Raw genomic sequence first — 16828 nt, forward strand, 5'->3', positions numbered from 1 at the left:
TTATCACAGGGCACTGGTGTGTGCTGAAAGCACCTCGAGTCTGAGGACTGCATGGTTAAAGCTGGATGGGAAGTGTCACTGTCTGATATTGTCCCAAGCTTTCTGATAGTGTTTGCTGTGCAACAAAGCCGTGGCTGCTGGTAATTTTTAAGGTCGGAAGTGTCATTATTTATTATCGTACATAAACAGTAAATAAATTCTTCTATGTTTTAGTAAGGTGCGCTAGAGGTAATAGATAATCCAGGTCTTCACTCTTGAATATGTAATCCAGTTTAGTTTTTAGAACCTTCTGTATTTTAGCAGATAAAACACCACAGGCTCACAAACATAATCATAAGATTGCTGTCAGGGGGACTGTAGAAAGGTGATAAAGACTACTTGATCTTTGTGTGTGCTTTATTTAAATCAAAGCATGACTTTTTGTGAAAGAGGGTTATTGTTTCTCAGTAAGAAAATCATTTTGTAATAGAAAAGATTGTTCATGCGTGAGGTGCATAAACTTGCTTTCCCTTTAAAAACACCAGTAACGTGTTTTGCAAAGAAACTTGTAAATTCTTATGAAAGATAAAAAAATAATCAGTAGTTATGTTTCAAAAGAAAGAGAAGAAAGAGGGAGAAATATTCCTGCAGCAAAGATCTGTGCCAGGAATATCCAAACAGCTGAAAACAGTGTGACTTATTACAGGTATTTGAGTCCATATACTCTAAAGTGTGTGTGTTTTCAGTGGTAGTCACTTACAATATACCAAGTTGATTCTACTGCAGGTCATCCCTTGATTTCATTACCATTTGTGGGCCATTTGTAATCAGTCTGGACTGTAAGCCATCTGGAATGCTGGTGTCCAAAGAGCAGAGTGCAGTGATGCTTGGAAGAGTCTTAACTGGCTAGATCAACTGGCTTAGTTTTCAAATCAAGATGACCTACCTTTCTGGAAAATATCCTTTGGTCAGAAATCATTTGGCTTAAAGGAGGTCTGTGTTATGCAGGAGGTCAGGGTTCATGTGGTCATAATCAATCCCTTCTAGCAAAAAACAGTTTGAAAATGGGTTGCTAGTGTAAGGATACAAGTACAGTACATCATAATCTAATGCATGAATACACACTACTAATCTGTATACTTTCTGCAATGGTTATGGGCTTCTCCTCCAGCTTACGACTAAATGTGAGGCACAGTTGTCAGATAAGTAAAATGTAGTATGATTTCTTCCTTCAGCATAAATTGCATCAGGTAACTGAACCGCTTTCCAGTAATATCCTCTAGAGCATTGTATGTCCTTCCACTAACATGATTCAAGAGCAATTGCTTAGGCCCCCTAGCCAGTTGTGGCTTTCTATTCCCTGGTTTCAGATACTACATTTCACTGCTTTTCCTCTACTAATACCTATATTTTACAGAAAAGAAAGAAAATATTGAACAATTTTCTGGACCTTTGCTTTAGAATTCAAGTTTGCAAAAGAGGAAGCTGACTTTTTCAATAAAGTTATATCCAAAAAAAATGAAGGCATTATCCCTTCCTTTTTCCCTCCTGCCCCCATATATAAGTGTGGTTGCTCTAGACATTTGGCATGTGTGTCTGATGGGACTGTTCCTTGATATAAGGTTACTTGTGCTTGAGTGCTTTCAGCATTGGGGCTGTCTTCAGTTAGCCAGGCACTAATCCCACAAACTTTAACGCATGCTTTAAACCTTTGCTCATGAAAACTGCTCACTTGAACAACAGCTTGCAGATTTAGTATTCTTACATTGGCAATTCCTTCCCTTATTTCACTATGTAGTCAGAAACCTGATGAAATAGTGGGAAAAAAATTTGCAATTGGTATAGTCACGTGATTTGATGCCTGGATAGTTCACTGGCTCTTGCCCAAGGACCTGTTTAATCTAAGGAATATGATTCTTTGTTGCCTGTTCTGTTTCTATAGAAACTTTCAGTTACTTATTTCTTAATGATGTCTCAAAAGGTACTATATGAAGAATTAATGAACAGTATTAAAATAAATTGGGTTTGGGGGGGGTATTTTTTTAAATTTTATTATGATCACTTCATTTAGAAATTTCTCAGAGAGATTATCAGTTTGAACTGCTGTGGTTTCATTCTGGTTGCATCACATGTCTGCATTACAAAAAAAAAAAACAAACACCCAAACCCAAAAAAACAATGCTGACCTACAATGCAAAATGGAACAGTTCCTAAAGGACAGCAGTCAGGGGTAGTTGCATGATTGCAAGAGTAAATATTAATTGGCTTTAATGTATATAAGAACACACAAAATATTTTTTAAATATCACGTGTATCATCTATCAAAACAGCTATTTCATGATATGAGTAAAATTTTACTGATAAACTGTCTGTTGCAATTATCCTGGTAAGCTAGACTTCGAATTTCCCTGGGGTCTTCTGGAGTTCTGTAAATTTTCTTCCTTTCACCTCACTGTATGGATATTTCTACAACCTGTTTCCATTCCTGAAAAGGCACCGGTCAACTCCCACTTACTGCACCAGTGGAAAGTATTCTTCCTTTTCTTTTCCTTACCTACCTCCCATCTGTTGTTTCACTGCTGGCTAGTCTCGTTTGATTTGGGTTTTTTTAATTGCATATTATTTTATATTATTATTGTTGACTATTATTATTTCTTGAATACACTACTCTATGTTACATTGTTTCTGTTTGGTGGGACATGGGGATGTTCCTCTCCTATCTCCCATATGTCAGCGAGAAAGAGGTAGGATGGGAAGCTCCTCTTATCTTTAAGTTGCTGCACAAATCAGTAGGTTTGTCCTCTCTCCCTGACCTTACCTGTGTATCCCAGTTTTTACATCTGCAGCGCCCTCCTAGAACTAGTGGCAGAATTTGTTGGCAGGACCACCCACACACCAACAGATATGGAAATACAGCAGGAGGAAAGAAATAAGCATATTTTTTAAGATTACAGGGATTTAAGAGTGTATCTGTACCTCAGAGAAGATTACATTTGGCCAGCATACAACTTTATTTAGATATTACATCATGCCTACCTATTGCATATTTAGTTCTGTCAGTAGACATGTGACGCTGCAAAGCATGAAGAATCTTTGGCATAAGCACTTTGGTTGCAGCAAACCAAATGATTAATATAGTGTAGTGTCTGGCTTGGTCTGCACTCCAGTTGAGCAATACTCGAGCTCACTAGCAGCTTTAAGTATTTGAGGATCTTTGCCCATGTTTGAAGCACACGTGTGCTTTCTGGACCAGGGCCATACTGGTTTTGTGAAGCTAGAATGGAGAGTATATTTAACAGAAGAAAAAGTTTAAAGGAACATTATAACCTAATTCAGCTTCCTGAGTTTGAATGCAGCCAAGGCGTATCGAAGATAGCTGGTGGAGGATTGATCAGAGACAGCTTGTCAGTGTACACCAGTAATAAAAATGCATGAGAGATAAGGGTTTAAAATGGCAATAGGAACCAACTAAAGCTAGTTAGACTAATGAACATTGGGATATTTTACATTAATATTTTGTGTTTGTATCCTATAATCAGCATGTAGCTCTCTAACACTGCTTACTAATGACCTGATGTTGTGTTCAGACATGTTTCTCATGTATTTCAGAATTCTTGGATTAAAAAGTGGTGGATATTAATGCATCGGGCCAGAAGATATTACATTTGATCTGGCCTGTGAAGATCTGTATAAAACAAAATACAAATAAAAAACGTAGAATGGGGAAATACAAAATCACTGACAGGTGGGGTATTTCCAAATACCAGTTTCAGTTTGGATTTAAGGGATCTACTAAGATGGAAAATGGGTAGTGGTTTTGTATCTTTGTGATGCATAAAGCAAATCTGAAAGAACAGCAGCAAGGGAAGCACTCTTCTGTACCAGTCACCACAGTGCAGAAGGAGGAACTAATAAAACTATGACAGTAAAATGTGAAAACAGCCACTTGAAAGGAGAAGAGGAATTTAACAGGAGTGTTTTAAAATGTTTTTTTGACGCATGTGGGGTTTTTCAGCTGTTCAAAAAACCCACTCATTTCTACCCCAATAAATATTTGCAGAAAAAAAAATATCTTTGAAAGTTCATCCGTTTTCAATATGTGAATTTGCTGAGAACTTCAACATGAGAATTTAAATCTGACATCTCTGCAGGGACATGAAAATTCTTTGTGGAGGTAAAAAGGGGGAAAACTCTTACATCTTTTAAAAATAAATAGGGCTTCTTGTGGGAAAGGTTTTGGGAAGCTAGAGTTTTGGTTTGTGTGTAATTTCTTATTAAAATAGGATCTAGAATTTGTGAAAATATAGTTAGGAATTATTGGTAGCATTTGGTATGCAACTGTTGATGGCCCACCCAGTAGCAAAGAATTTTCAAAGCTACTTCGGGGAAAACAGTATTGCTTTGTCTTTCATCAGTATTCTTTCAGCTGAAAAACAGCTTGACTGTTAGGCATTTTGATCCTTTCTACCCTAAAGAATCAGACCATTAAGTAGCATAATTATTTTTGCTGGAAGTCTTAGTTTTTCCTAGCTGACATTTGAGTTTTGAACCCTTCTGGGGTGTATTGTCTGGGGTTTTTTGTTGGTGTTGTGGTGGTGGGTTTTTTGTCGTGTTTGTTTTGTTTTGTTTTCCCCAGGGCTCCAACAGTATATGAAACACAGGAAAGACCTAAATAACTTTTAAACATGGTTTATAAAACAGCTGCCTTCTGCTTTTCTTCAATTCATCTGCCTTTATGCTAGGATTGATGTATGTTTAAAAGTTGAAGCCTTGTTGAAACTGAAGGTTTTTCCCAGTTGAATCACTTTCCCTCTTTACAACATGAGGCAGCAAGTGTGGGGACAAATATATAGATCTGCATTTTGCTGTGGAGGGTGAAATGGAAAGGGGGTGGGGGGCTGCGGACACCCCTCGGGTGACATCTTGGATGATCCATCACTGTGTATTCATCAGAATTTCCTGTTCCATAGGTCTCCTTGTGGGTACTCTTGATGTTGTTTTGGACTCCAGTGCCAGAGTGGCACCATATCGAATCCTCTACCAAGCACCAGACTCCTTGGTCTATTGGACTATTGCCTGTGGTAAGGACAAACATACTGACATGTGGATTTTTATTCTTCCTGGATACTGTGCCACATAACTAATAGAGCATCCTGCCTGCTGAGCACAGTCATTTCAGGACAAATAAATGGGTCAGGATGAAAACCTGCTCTAGTGGTTAAATTAAGAAGCTCTAGAGCTTCTAATATTCAGACCTTGAATGCCAGCATATGTGTGTGTGTTATGCACAATGACTGACTAAAACCAGAAACAGCCATGGAGCAGGGACAGAAGTGTCTGTTATTTCCCACCCTTCATTTCCCAAAGATGTTCCCAGACAAGCAGCCTAGTATCCATTCCTCCTCCTTGCATGTTCTTCTCCACACCCACAGCTCACTCCTACAGCACTTCTAAACTGCCACATTCCTGGGTGATGGGGTATCTCTAAAGAGTATTGTAGGAGGACTACCTGGGTTATAGCCCCCAAATTACCCAGGCAGGGCACCTGGCTTCTCTTGAAATGGAAACTGGGAAGGTAGATAGTGCAACCCCAGCTCTCACCTGAGTACTGAATATTGGTATGGCATTTTCCTGGATAGTGACCTCAGTCTCCTCTGGGATAAATACCATCTAGATCCCAGGGATACCCACCTCCTGGATGTTTATTTCAGACAGTGTGTTGTCCTTCTAAATATGATGTACTTAAAAATTCAGCAAGAGTGTAGCTAGGTTAGAGTTAAATACGGAAGTGTATGTTCTTGCATAGATGCAACTACTCTTAAGAGTTTTGGTCTTTAAGGCTCAAACTTTGACAGATCTAACTGTAAGACTGTTTCTCCTGTCATTATAGTAGTGAAATCAATGAAGTTCATATTTTAGTACATTAAATAGGATTTTTGCATGCATCGGATCCTCTAAATACTAAATGCTTATTTCTGTGGTCAGGTACCTATTGCAAGTAGCATAAAGCAGTATGTAGTTAGTCTCTGGTTCTGTCTGCAGGCTCTGAAAATAGTGTCTGAAGCTGAATGCAGAAGGCCGAGGTTATATAGCTTTGATTGGTCAAGCTTGTAAGGTCAGATCCTCAGTTTGATAATATTGCTTTTCAGTCTTAGCAAATGGAAACTTCTGAATGCAACTCCTCTAGCTCTAGAGTTTCAAACACTGTTTTAGGCAGCAGCCAGAACTCTGTTCATTTGAAAGAAAATTGAGAAAGAGGGCAAATGAGAAGTGCATACATGCCTGTCATCTCTTTAACAGACTGGTAGCTTCAAGCACCCCCTGTGCTGCCTGACATTCAAAAATATCAGTTAATGAAGCTGTAGACTACTTCTGACCTAACAGTGCCCTCTCATCTGTGCCCATTCTCCCAATAAAATTTGACATTTAGATTATTTGGATGACTTTTCCTCCAGACAAATCCCCTCTTTTGGGAAAGGAAGAGGAGGAAGAATGGATGAAGGTTTGCCACATCTAATAATTTTAGCAGTTCAAAGCAGGCTCTATTCTTATGAGCATATGATTTGTGTGTCTGACAAAGGTGATATCAAAGCTGCGTCATGTTCTAAATCCAATAGGAAGTTTTTTAATAGCTTGTCTTAGCACAAGTATTCTTGCTACTTTTGATGGTATCAGACCTGAAAGAAGGCATCAGTTTTAAACAGCTGTTTTTCCCTCTACGTCTATCAGTACCAACTCACTGAAGATTTGAAAATTCGTATGACATAATTTGCCTTTAGTGACAGCTAATAGTAAAAACAGATATTAATGAAATTGTCGATATTATTAAGGTTGTTTCCAAATCTTCATTTAACTGCTTGCTTTGTACTCTCACCTACTCTGCTGTGACTGTAATTAATGGGACCTTGCATGTCAGCTTTCCATGGATCTCAGTCATGAGGAAAAAGGGTGAAAGTACTTGTCATTATGTTTATTTACACTATTTGTGCACAAGGAGAGGTAGTTGAAAGTGCATATACAATCCCTTCTTCCCTTCATCCAAATGTCAGTGCTCAGCAATTAGTAAGCACCTCTGTCCCATAAACTTGAAAGGGAGCAACTGAGGGCACAAATTTTCTTGCTCTTTGCAGACTCCCTTCCAAAGAAAATAACATATCGCAAAGCTCTCAACAAAATAGTGTTTCTTCAAATACATTCGTACTGTGCATATATTCAGAAATGAATTTTTAAGACTTTGGAAATAGGCCATGTGACTTTTCCTTAAGTGCATTTGCAGGTTTTTTGCATGACACCTCTAGATAATTACTATAATTTTATACCTACAATGTGTGTCCCCAGATAACCAGGGGCATAAAATTGAAGGCAGATGAGTTATGGCCCCAGAATAAACAAATGTACCATACATATAGAAATTTATGCTGCTGCTGAACTGTGAGGGTTTTGTTTCTCTTCTGTGACAGATATTGCAGGGTTTATGTAGAAATATGGTATTCTGTTTACATTTAAGCTAGTTTCAATAAACATGCTTTTCAGTTATGAATCTTAACCCTAGTTGAAATGCTACAGTAGTCAATGTATATATATAGCTGTGCTTCCATTTTGTGGAGTGTTTCTTGAATTTTTAGCCTCCTAATATCTAGCTCATTGATTGACTTAGTTATTTTTGTTAAATTATAAGACTGCACTAGCTTAGTCTTGCTACCTGTGGGGAATAGTGTGGCTCTTACAGGGAGGTAAAATTTTACAGAGAGCAAATTATTTATCTATGCAACCTTGAAACTGAGCAGCCCAGTGTTGCCTAAGGCTCTGCACTGTGGTTATTCTATGAATTTGCAACTAGAGTAATTCTTCTGAATTGATCAAGGGTTGTTACCATTATACAGGTTACTAAGGGATTTAGCTGCGTTTAACTATGCAACTCTGATTTGTCCTGCATTGTACAGCTGTCCTTCCTGGTTCCCTAGGGGTAGACTGCTGGTTATTTGGTACTTGCAATCTCTTATTTTTATAGGAATTTGTCATATTTTCCTCTGTCTTCTGTAAAGCAATAATCTCGATCTTCAGTAAGTAGCTATACAGAGTGACTGGAAGAAATTGGATTGTTTCCTGGTTCGTTCATGCTGCATGACGTTTGATCTTGTTCTGTGCAAGACTATTCCGAGGGTAAAAAAATAATCCAAGGGGTTTTATTAGCTCTGAAATGACTATTTAAGTTATGTTTAGACCCCAGATTTGCTTATAATTCATTTTGGATATGAATTTTCTTGGGTATTAACTCTACTGATCTAGGCTGTATGAGAATGCTAGCTGGTAGATCTGAGGCTTTTTAGCTCTGTAAAGGAGGCTTGCTAACAGCACTTTCTCCAGTGCAGCATTGTGTTGAAGATGTCACGGGTTAGAGTCCTGTCTATTGAACTATACTGGAAAGATATTATTGGTAACTTTTCAAGAACAGTTTTAAGCATATTATTTTTGTAATGGTCTAGAAATCCAAAATGTTGTACATGATCAGCCTTGCATATTGTAAGAGTCCTTCTGTGTCCCTTGTCTGTGTCCCTCCCCAGTCTGCTAGTGCTCAGTTTACGGGGAAGAATGATGGTATTTGTAAACTCTGTTTGGAAATGAACAACTCTTTTTAGATCTTCTCCCCCTATAAATTCAGTCATTCTTACTATGGCTTTGTGTTTTTCAGGTATAGGACCACTGCTGTAGGTTTTTTGTGGTAACAGTACTTATATGCATTTCCATAGTAGTTTCTAAATCTGTATTTCACATGTGCGAAAAATGAATTACGGATTATTTTAAAGCACCAACCTTGAAAATTTATTACATGCCTCAGAAAAGGTTTTCAAAAAAGCCCATGTGCTTTGGTTAACAAAGCTACAAGTTTTAGTTAAGAGTGCTGTTGAATTTACCAGCCGTAACTATTTTCTTCTCCCTTTCTGCACAAATCGAGATTTTGCTAGTCCACTCCTGAACCTGCCATTAATGGCAAGAACAATTTTAGGCTCCCTAGAGTGTTACAGCTTCTCTTGCAGTGCATTCGGTTAATGGCAGCAGTTCAGGTTGACTAACAAGCATCTCAGGTAGGTATCTACTTGGAAGAGATGACTGGACATGACAGCCTCATCAGCTGTCTCAAGCCATTCCTATTCCTGAGTCACCGACTGAAACAATACTGAGATTATACTTCTGAGTGTGTTTGAAAGCATGTTTATATGACTTGTTAATTTTCTTCTTGGTCTTGAACTTGATCACATTCCCTCCGTACCTTCCCTCCTTACCTTGGACGAACCAACCCAGATGCTAGAAGCCTAACCCTGACACCCAGAGATGTTCCCATGCTGTTGTTCCACCCCACTTGCCAGGCAATTGCCCCTTCTCATCCTCTCTCCAGCAACAAGTGTCCTTCCTCCATCCAGCTCTTCAGGTCTAGACCTCCCTTAGCTCTCCAACTTCTGTTTAACACGCTTATTAGTTTCCTCCCTGAAGATTGACAAGAATAGCTCGGTCTGCCAGGAATGCTGGCCAACATTACACCATTTCAGCCATGAAGCATGCCATAAGCTGAGCATACCATTTAGAGGAGGGGAAGGAAGTGATTAGTAGCCTAATGTATGCCTTGTAGCTATTTTCCCTTTTATTTCCTGCCAGTCTTGAGGGCTCTGTATTCCAGGGCTCTGCAGTGGTTTAACTGTTAAATGTTTTTTTGCCTTCCCTGAGAGTTAGAGATATTGCTTAATTTACCTAAAAGGCCAATGATGGCAAAATGGTGAATGCTTCTAATATGCTAAGATAGGTGAAGACTTGCCAGTAGCAAAGTTAAAATAGACTTGTAGTTTAAAACATTGCAGCAAAAGTGGTTGGTTTTTTTTGTTTGTTTTTTTTTTTAATCCTGAGTGAACAAAGCAAAGAGAAAGACCTAGATTGTGATGATAAGTTGATGAGAACTGGGTTGTGGGTTTTGGCCCAGTTGCATGATCTGGTGTAAATGAGACTGGGAGAGTCAACAGTGAGGTAGTGGAGACAAAAAGCAATGAAAACAGTAAGATGGGTTGTTACAGGTTGAGAATAATCAACCAAAGCTGTTTTATAAGAAGTAAAGAAAAATAACTGATGAACGGCAAACAAGAAGTAGACAGCTTTAAGAAATAGTTCATCATGATAGCATGTCTGCACTGCTTGTAACTGCTCTTCAAGACATGAGTGATTTTTCTGATGACAGTCTAGTTTTATATACATAGCTTATGTATTTCATCACTGCTTTGTACAGCAGTGTAAGAGCCAAGAAGAAATAAATTAGTCTTCAGACCACCTCCTGAGTTCCAGAAAGGTCTGGTTGCATCTAGTAGTTTTAAGGAGAAGCAGCAGTGGCGATCACTTGTGTTTCTGAAATGTTGGTTACTTATGCAGGCTGTTCTGCAACGTGATTTGTGTATCCCTACTACAACTAGAATTGTGAAATTCCCCTGGAAGTTGCACAGAATGTTGCATTCTGTTGCTTTCATTGGAGTTGTGTAAAGCTCTGATTGTATACTGTAGAAATAATATTTTTACCCATCATTTGTTGCTGAAGAACAAGGAAAACGATTTTTTGGTATGTATTCAAGATGGTTGCATTGGGTTCTTCTACAAACCATGTAAACACTTATGCAGAGACATGTGACAATTTGTGCCTGTAGTGAAGCTGAAGAAGTTATCAGCAACAGTTTGTTATAACTTAACCTCTTTTTAATGGTTGCTTCACATGAGCCCCTTCACTTTGTTGGGTTCTGTAGCCATTAGTTAGCAGGTAGGTACATTTACTTGCTAGTTCTGAGTAAAATGAACCAAATCTGTGATTTGAACAAAAAGATGATATAGTATTGATGCTATTTCCTACCTGGATTGAGATACTTTTAATCAAGCTTCAGGTACAGATCTTGCTATGTGAACATGTAATGTTTGTTTTCTGAAACTACTTAAAAGTCCTGGTTTTGACATAATTCCCTCAACATCCTTTTGTGGGGGAACAATTTTTTTGTGAGTGCTTGAATTTATTCTTCCTTCAGGGTGGGCACAGAGAGATCCTGAAAAGCACCAACAACTTTATTCTGCAAGATACTGAGAACGGAGTCAAAATAGAAGTTATACTTACTACAATCCATCTCAAGTAAAATAGAAGCAAAAATTTACATATATAAACTCTAGTTCATACAAGAAGCTTTTTCACCCATGTTCTGTACTACTTTACAGGCTATATGTATGCTCATTCCTCAATATCAAAGATATCTCACTTGGCCCCTTTTGGTCTCCTAAGCAAACTAGGGTCATCAAGGTTTAGTTTATTCTTTCATCATTAAAAGGAAACCACCTCTGACAACCCTTTTTCCTAAAAAGACACAGCTTTCTTAGAGGTCTTTCAGCACTGTTCTTTTGAGGAAGAGATATTGTAATAGACTTTTCAGGAAAATTATCCTTTTTGGCTTTTACTCTTGAAATCTTATCATTGTTTCATAATTTATAGATGTATATAATGGTGAAAAATTAGGAATCAATGATAGAATATACAACTTGGGGTTTTTTGTCAGTTCCTGACAGGTGCAGGTAATACCTTTGCTAACTCTTTAATGTGACATTGGGCAGCTCAAGTGTTGTTATTGTGGTAAGAATTCTAAATGTACGGGTTTTTTCCTCATGATACGGACAAAAGTAGCTTGTGCTTCTCACAGAATAATCTTGAAGATTGCTACCTATTTATTACGAAATTCAAGACCATGGGAGAAAATTTTGGAATTTCCAGGGACACAGCATCTGGTGAAATATTGCATCTCCAGTACTGGCGAGTTTTATTAAAGTCTTTTGTTTATGATTACGACATTGGTGAATTATTTATTCTGTGACTTCTTGGGGTTTGTTTTATATACAGGTTGCTCAAGGAAGGAAATCACTGAACACTGGGAATGGCTTGAACAGAATTTGTTGCAAACTCTTTCAATCTTTGAAAATGAGAATGACATAAATACATTTGTCAGAGGAAAAATACAGGTAGTTAAATATATTATAATAATTGTTGTTAATGGTAAATGTGACTGTGGAAGGAGAACTGACACGAATTCCGAACAAATTTGACCTGGTAGTCCCCAGGCTGCTACGCCTTTTTGAAGGAAAAACAGATCCTAAGTAGCAACATGTGTGTAAAAATTAGGGAAACTGGGATTAGCGCACATAACTACAGCAGTGTGATTAAAAATATATGTATAAAAATATATAGGCAAGGCTTCAAACATCATGTGTTCTAAAATTAATTGCACTGTTGCTTCTGTTTTAAACTTTGACAGTTTTCTATGTAACTGCTTTTCCAGTGCAAAGCTTTAATTTTTTTTCATGCACTCATTGTATAATGTCTCCTTACCCTCTTCTGTAGTTAAATCCTGTAGTGTTGGCATTTACACTTCGTATAGGTGTTAGGGGTTGCTGGTTGATTGACTATTATTTTTTTTATTTGTTTGGTTTTTTGTTTTTGTCGGTTTTGCCAGAACTTCTTTTTCTCCTTGTAGGAGAGATAGTAGCTATACTGGTAAAAAGTACTTTATCCACTCTAAGAATCATCTAAAAATAAATATTGTGGTAAAAGATTGATTGTAAGCAAAATTACTGTACTTACTTTGTGTGTATTCTAAGCATTAGCTTTGTCTCATTCCTCTTTTAACATTTCATGTAGTAAGTCGACTGTCTCAAGAATCCCCTAGTTGTTTGTGTTTTACTAGTGAATCAGGTATGAGGGCTATAGATGATCATGGAAACACCTTATGCGAGAAGACATCTGTCTTATGAAATATAATCCTTTGAGGAAATTGTTACTTTTTAGAGTTGGACAAACATTAAATGTGAATGATGGTTCACTGTCCTATATTCCACTTTCCATGTAAATATGGAGCAATTTGAAGGCAAGAAGTCACTTTCCTTTTTATAACTTTAATATAGAAGGCAATAGAGAAGATTTGTTAAGAAGACTGGGAAAATAAGTGAATAGAGCAGAACTTCAGTACAGAGCAGAAGGAACTGTAGTCTTTGAGGTATCAAAAAGCAGCTTTTCATCAGACTGCTACCACTTCAAATTTGGTGAAGGTCTTCTGCACCTGAAAGTGTGAATGATTTTTCCATCCTGCCAGTTAATCTAATACAAGATTTTTCTTTTTTTGTTTTTTTCCTCTTGCTCTTTTCTTTTGCTCAAGGGCCACTGAGGGGTCATAAGTCATTTGATATTTTCCCTAATGAGTAACAGATCCATTTTTCCTTTTACTTTTTTTCCTTCCTTTTAGAAGAAAATCTTCTGGTGAAATCCTATCTCTGTCTCCTCAGGGAGCATATTTATGTGGAAGGGGGAAGTAGTACAAATCACAGGTGCTTTACAGAGTTGTTAGGAGTATTTGAGGTAGGCTGGTTAATTTAAAACAGGGTACTGGTAAGTGTTTGGTGTTTGGTTGCTTTTGATATAGGCATGGTAGGGAGCAAGGTCATCAGAAAGACAGCCTTGAATAAAGTAAATAACTATATAAGCAAAAGAATGAGAAGAGAATAAGAGATAAGCAGAAGAATGAGCAGAAGAATAAAGGATAACCGAAAGAGTTTCCTGACATTGCAGTTAACTGTTGTGGCCTCTGGCCCAAACAGCAATGGTAATAAGGATATCTGATACCCCATGGTAACTAACATGCTATGTACTTCTTTCACTCACTACTAGGGCATCATCGCAGAGTACAACAAAATCAATGGCATCAAGGAGGATGATGATACAGAAAAATTTAAGGAAGCCATAGTGAAATTTCACAAACTTTTTGGGATGCCAGAAGAAGAGAAATTAGTGAACTACTACTCCTGCAGTTACTGGAAGGGGAAGGTTCCCCGTCAGGGCTGGGTGTATCTCAGCATTAATCACCTTTGCTTTTACTCTTTCCTCATGGGCAGGGAAGGTATGTTTTACAGTGGAACTGTGGTCTGTGCATCTAGGAATTGTTAGGAAATCTTCTGTAGTTTGTTACTGTTCACCTACTGAACCACTGGGGGTGCAAAGACACTGCTGAGGAAAAGACGAGCAGTGAGCAATTCCCCGATTGTCACGCTGCTTAACTGTGTGCTTCTTCCCTTGTTTGTTTTGTATTTCTCAAAGTAGTTCTCTGTAAACAATACCTTGGCATTGTTTAGAGGCATGGTTCACTTTGGGGACTGTGCCCAAGAGGGAATAGTTTTAGATCACACCAGTTTTGGCTCCTTCTGCTCTTACACAATCCTCCAGTACTACTACTCTGGCAGACTTTGCAACCTCAAATGCCACATTTACTCTTGTACAACACCAGAGCATCACAAAGGGCTCAGAGGAGACCTAGGATCAAGAACTATGTAATGTGGATGCAACCAGTCTGCTCTAGAGGGAGTTAACTCTATGCAGTGTGAAGGTGAGCGAGTCTGCAGTCCTTGGTTATGGGCCATGGATCAGTCATAGGTCTTTCTATTTAGCTGTGTAGACATATCCTAGTGAATGACTAGATTTTTTTTTTTTTTGACAAAATTAAATGTAGATTTAGTCCCTGTTTTAAGAACAATATCCTAACCTGTAGTGGTGTTGGAAGAAAAGCCAAGGATCTGTCATTACTATAGTATTTGAAACTTTTTAATGTATAAAAATAAGGCAAGTCTGTCTGATGTGTTTAGACTATGTTTCTTTACTTCCATAGGAAAAGAGGACATGACAGTCTGAGCAAGTGCTGTGGCAATCATAAATTATGTTAGCCCACCTAGCTTTGTAATGCTTTTGTGTGGTGTTCTGTACAGAAGTAAATTATATTTAAACTCTTTTATCTGCTGTTTGTCCAGTGATCATTGTTTGTTTGTACAAGCCAGTCTATTTATGCTGCCCTCTCAACTTTTCAAGATGCAAGAAAATTTCAGCTGAATACATTTTGTAGGAAGAAGAAGATAAATTCTTTTGAATATGCTAATTTTTGTACTGAATCTTTTTTTGTTTGCTTCTGTTCAGCAAAGTTAGTTATCCGCTGGGTTGATATCACTCAACTTGAGAAGAATGCTACACTGCTCTTTCCTGATATGATCAAAGTGAGCACAAGGTCAAGTGAACATTTCTTCTCAGTATTCCTTAATATCAGTGAGACATTTAAACTAATGGAACAGCTTGCCAATATAGCTATGCGACAGCTTTTGGACAATGAAGGATTTGAACAAGACAGGTCATTACCCAAACTGAAAAAGAAATCCCCCAAAAAAGTATCTGCACTAAAACGGTAGGTAGCACTGGCTCTTAGTCATTTGTTTCTCCTCAATCCTTTTACTTCCAGCATATTTTCCAAAAGTTTTCTAATGTTGCTGCTATGTACTGTTACTCCAAAAGGAATGATTGATTCCAGCAGTGGCAAAATGTGAATAATTATTTAAATATAATTACTTGGTCTCCTGTTGAAATAGGAAAGGGAAAACATTTGAATATGAACTTGTTGCAAAAATAAAAGAAACATTTGAGCCAAATTCTCATTTGTTCAGAAGCTCTTTAACATACCTCTCGACACTGGCTGCATTAGGTATCTGTTGTAAGGCCCTTTTATGTTACCAGGGGAAGGTAATATAGTGATTGAAGTGTTATTAAGAAATGTGCCTAACATTCATACTTGGTCCTATAACTGGAATTGAAAAGTGACTCTAGGTGATGAATTCTATCTAGAACTTATTTAAGGTAACAGAGATACAAAAAATGACATAAAATTCCAAGGGATGAAATATTACCTGGAAAATATTTCTACTTCTTTTATAGATATCATACTGCAATTTGATAGTTTCTTGTTAATTTTTTCATTATTTTGTATGTTGATCGTGTTAGTGAACCATACAGAATTGTAACCAGTGCTTGTTTATATTTCTCATTACTTAGTGATATCTGATATGCATTATATTACTTAGTTTGTCTTTCTAACTATTCAATGTTTTGCACTGAATGCTTTATCAAGACTAAGTCTTGAATTTGTTAACAAACTCTAGTCCTAAGGATTCCATCACATTAAATAAGCCTCAAAGAAGCATTTTTGGTGTAATATTACACGGGTTCATGTGTTATTTAATAATAAATAGATTCACTGTATGTATTCTCAGGAAGTAGGGCTGAATGTGAAAAGGTCACACAACCTGTCCCCTCTGAGAAGTCAGGATCAATGTATCTAAATCACTCATGGCAGAATGGTTTTTCTTCATGTAGTTTTAGAATCTTCCAGCAGCAGAGACTATATATCCCCTATATGCAAACTATTTCCACTGTTTTGCTGTACACTTAGTGCTTAACTGAGGTACAGGTAACTTGCAATGATTTGTATAAAGTACATTATTTATTTCTTAAAACAAGAAAATATTTCTGGGGGTTTTTTTTAGGGATCTTGATGCCAGAGCAAAGAGTGAGAGATACCGTGCATTGTTCCGTCTTCCCAAGGATGAGAAATTAGATGGACATACAGACTGTACTCTCTGGACTCCATTCAACAAAATGCATATTTTGGGTCAGATGTTTGTTTCTACAAACTACATTTGCTTTACTAGTAAAGAAGAGAACTTGTGCAGCCTTATTATCCCTCTTCGAGAGGTAAATATTTGTATTTGTAAATTTATAGGGTAAATTATAAAGTAATATCCTATTGGAAATTACGTCCTAGCGTTGATATTTTTTTTTCATTATTGGAGAAAAAACTTTTCATCCCTTTAATCTCTTGTGAGCATATTATTCTGATGTGTTCTAAGTAATATTTAATGACTGTATCTTAGTTCAAAGTTCCAACTACTAAAATCCACAGGGAGTTTTCTCTGCCAGTTT

At 37.5% G+C, this 16828-nt stretch overlaps 1 protein-coding gene across 2 annotated transcripts in view; it reads left to right on the forward strand.

Annotated features, from left to right (window-relative positions):
• Positions 1 to 16828, forward strand: part of TBC1D9 (TBC1 domain family member 9) — a 61955-nt gene that overhangs the window by 17911 nt on the left and 27216 nt on the right. For both annotated transcript variants that reach the window (XM_030021100.2, XM_030021110.2), the window contains 5 exons: positions 4950 to 5060; positions 11888 to 12006; positions 13706 to 13934; positions 14999 to 15260; positions 16393 to 16600. In XM_030021100.2, the coding sequence (XP_029876960.1) occupies positions 4950 to 5060; positions 11888 to 12006; positions 13706 to 13934; positions 14999 to 15260; positions 16393 to 16600 (929 nt within the window). The remainder of the gene's footprint in view (positions 1 to 4949; positions 5061 to 11887; positions 12007 to 13705; positions 13935 to 14998; positions 15261 to 16392; positions 16601 to 16828) is intronic.

This window comes from Aquila chrysaetos, chromosome 1 (assembly GCF_900496995.4).
Source record: "Aquila chrysaetos chrysaetos chromosome 1, bAquChr1.4, whole genome shotgun sequence".
In the NCBI taxonomy this organism is placed as follows: Eukaryota; Metazoa; Chordata; class Aves; order Accipitriformes; family Accipitridae; genus Aquila; species Aquila chrysaetos.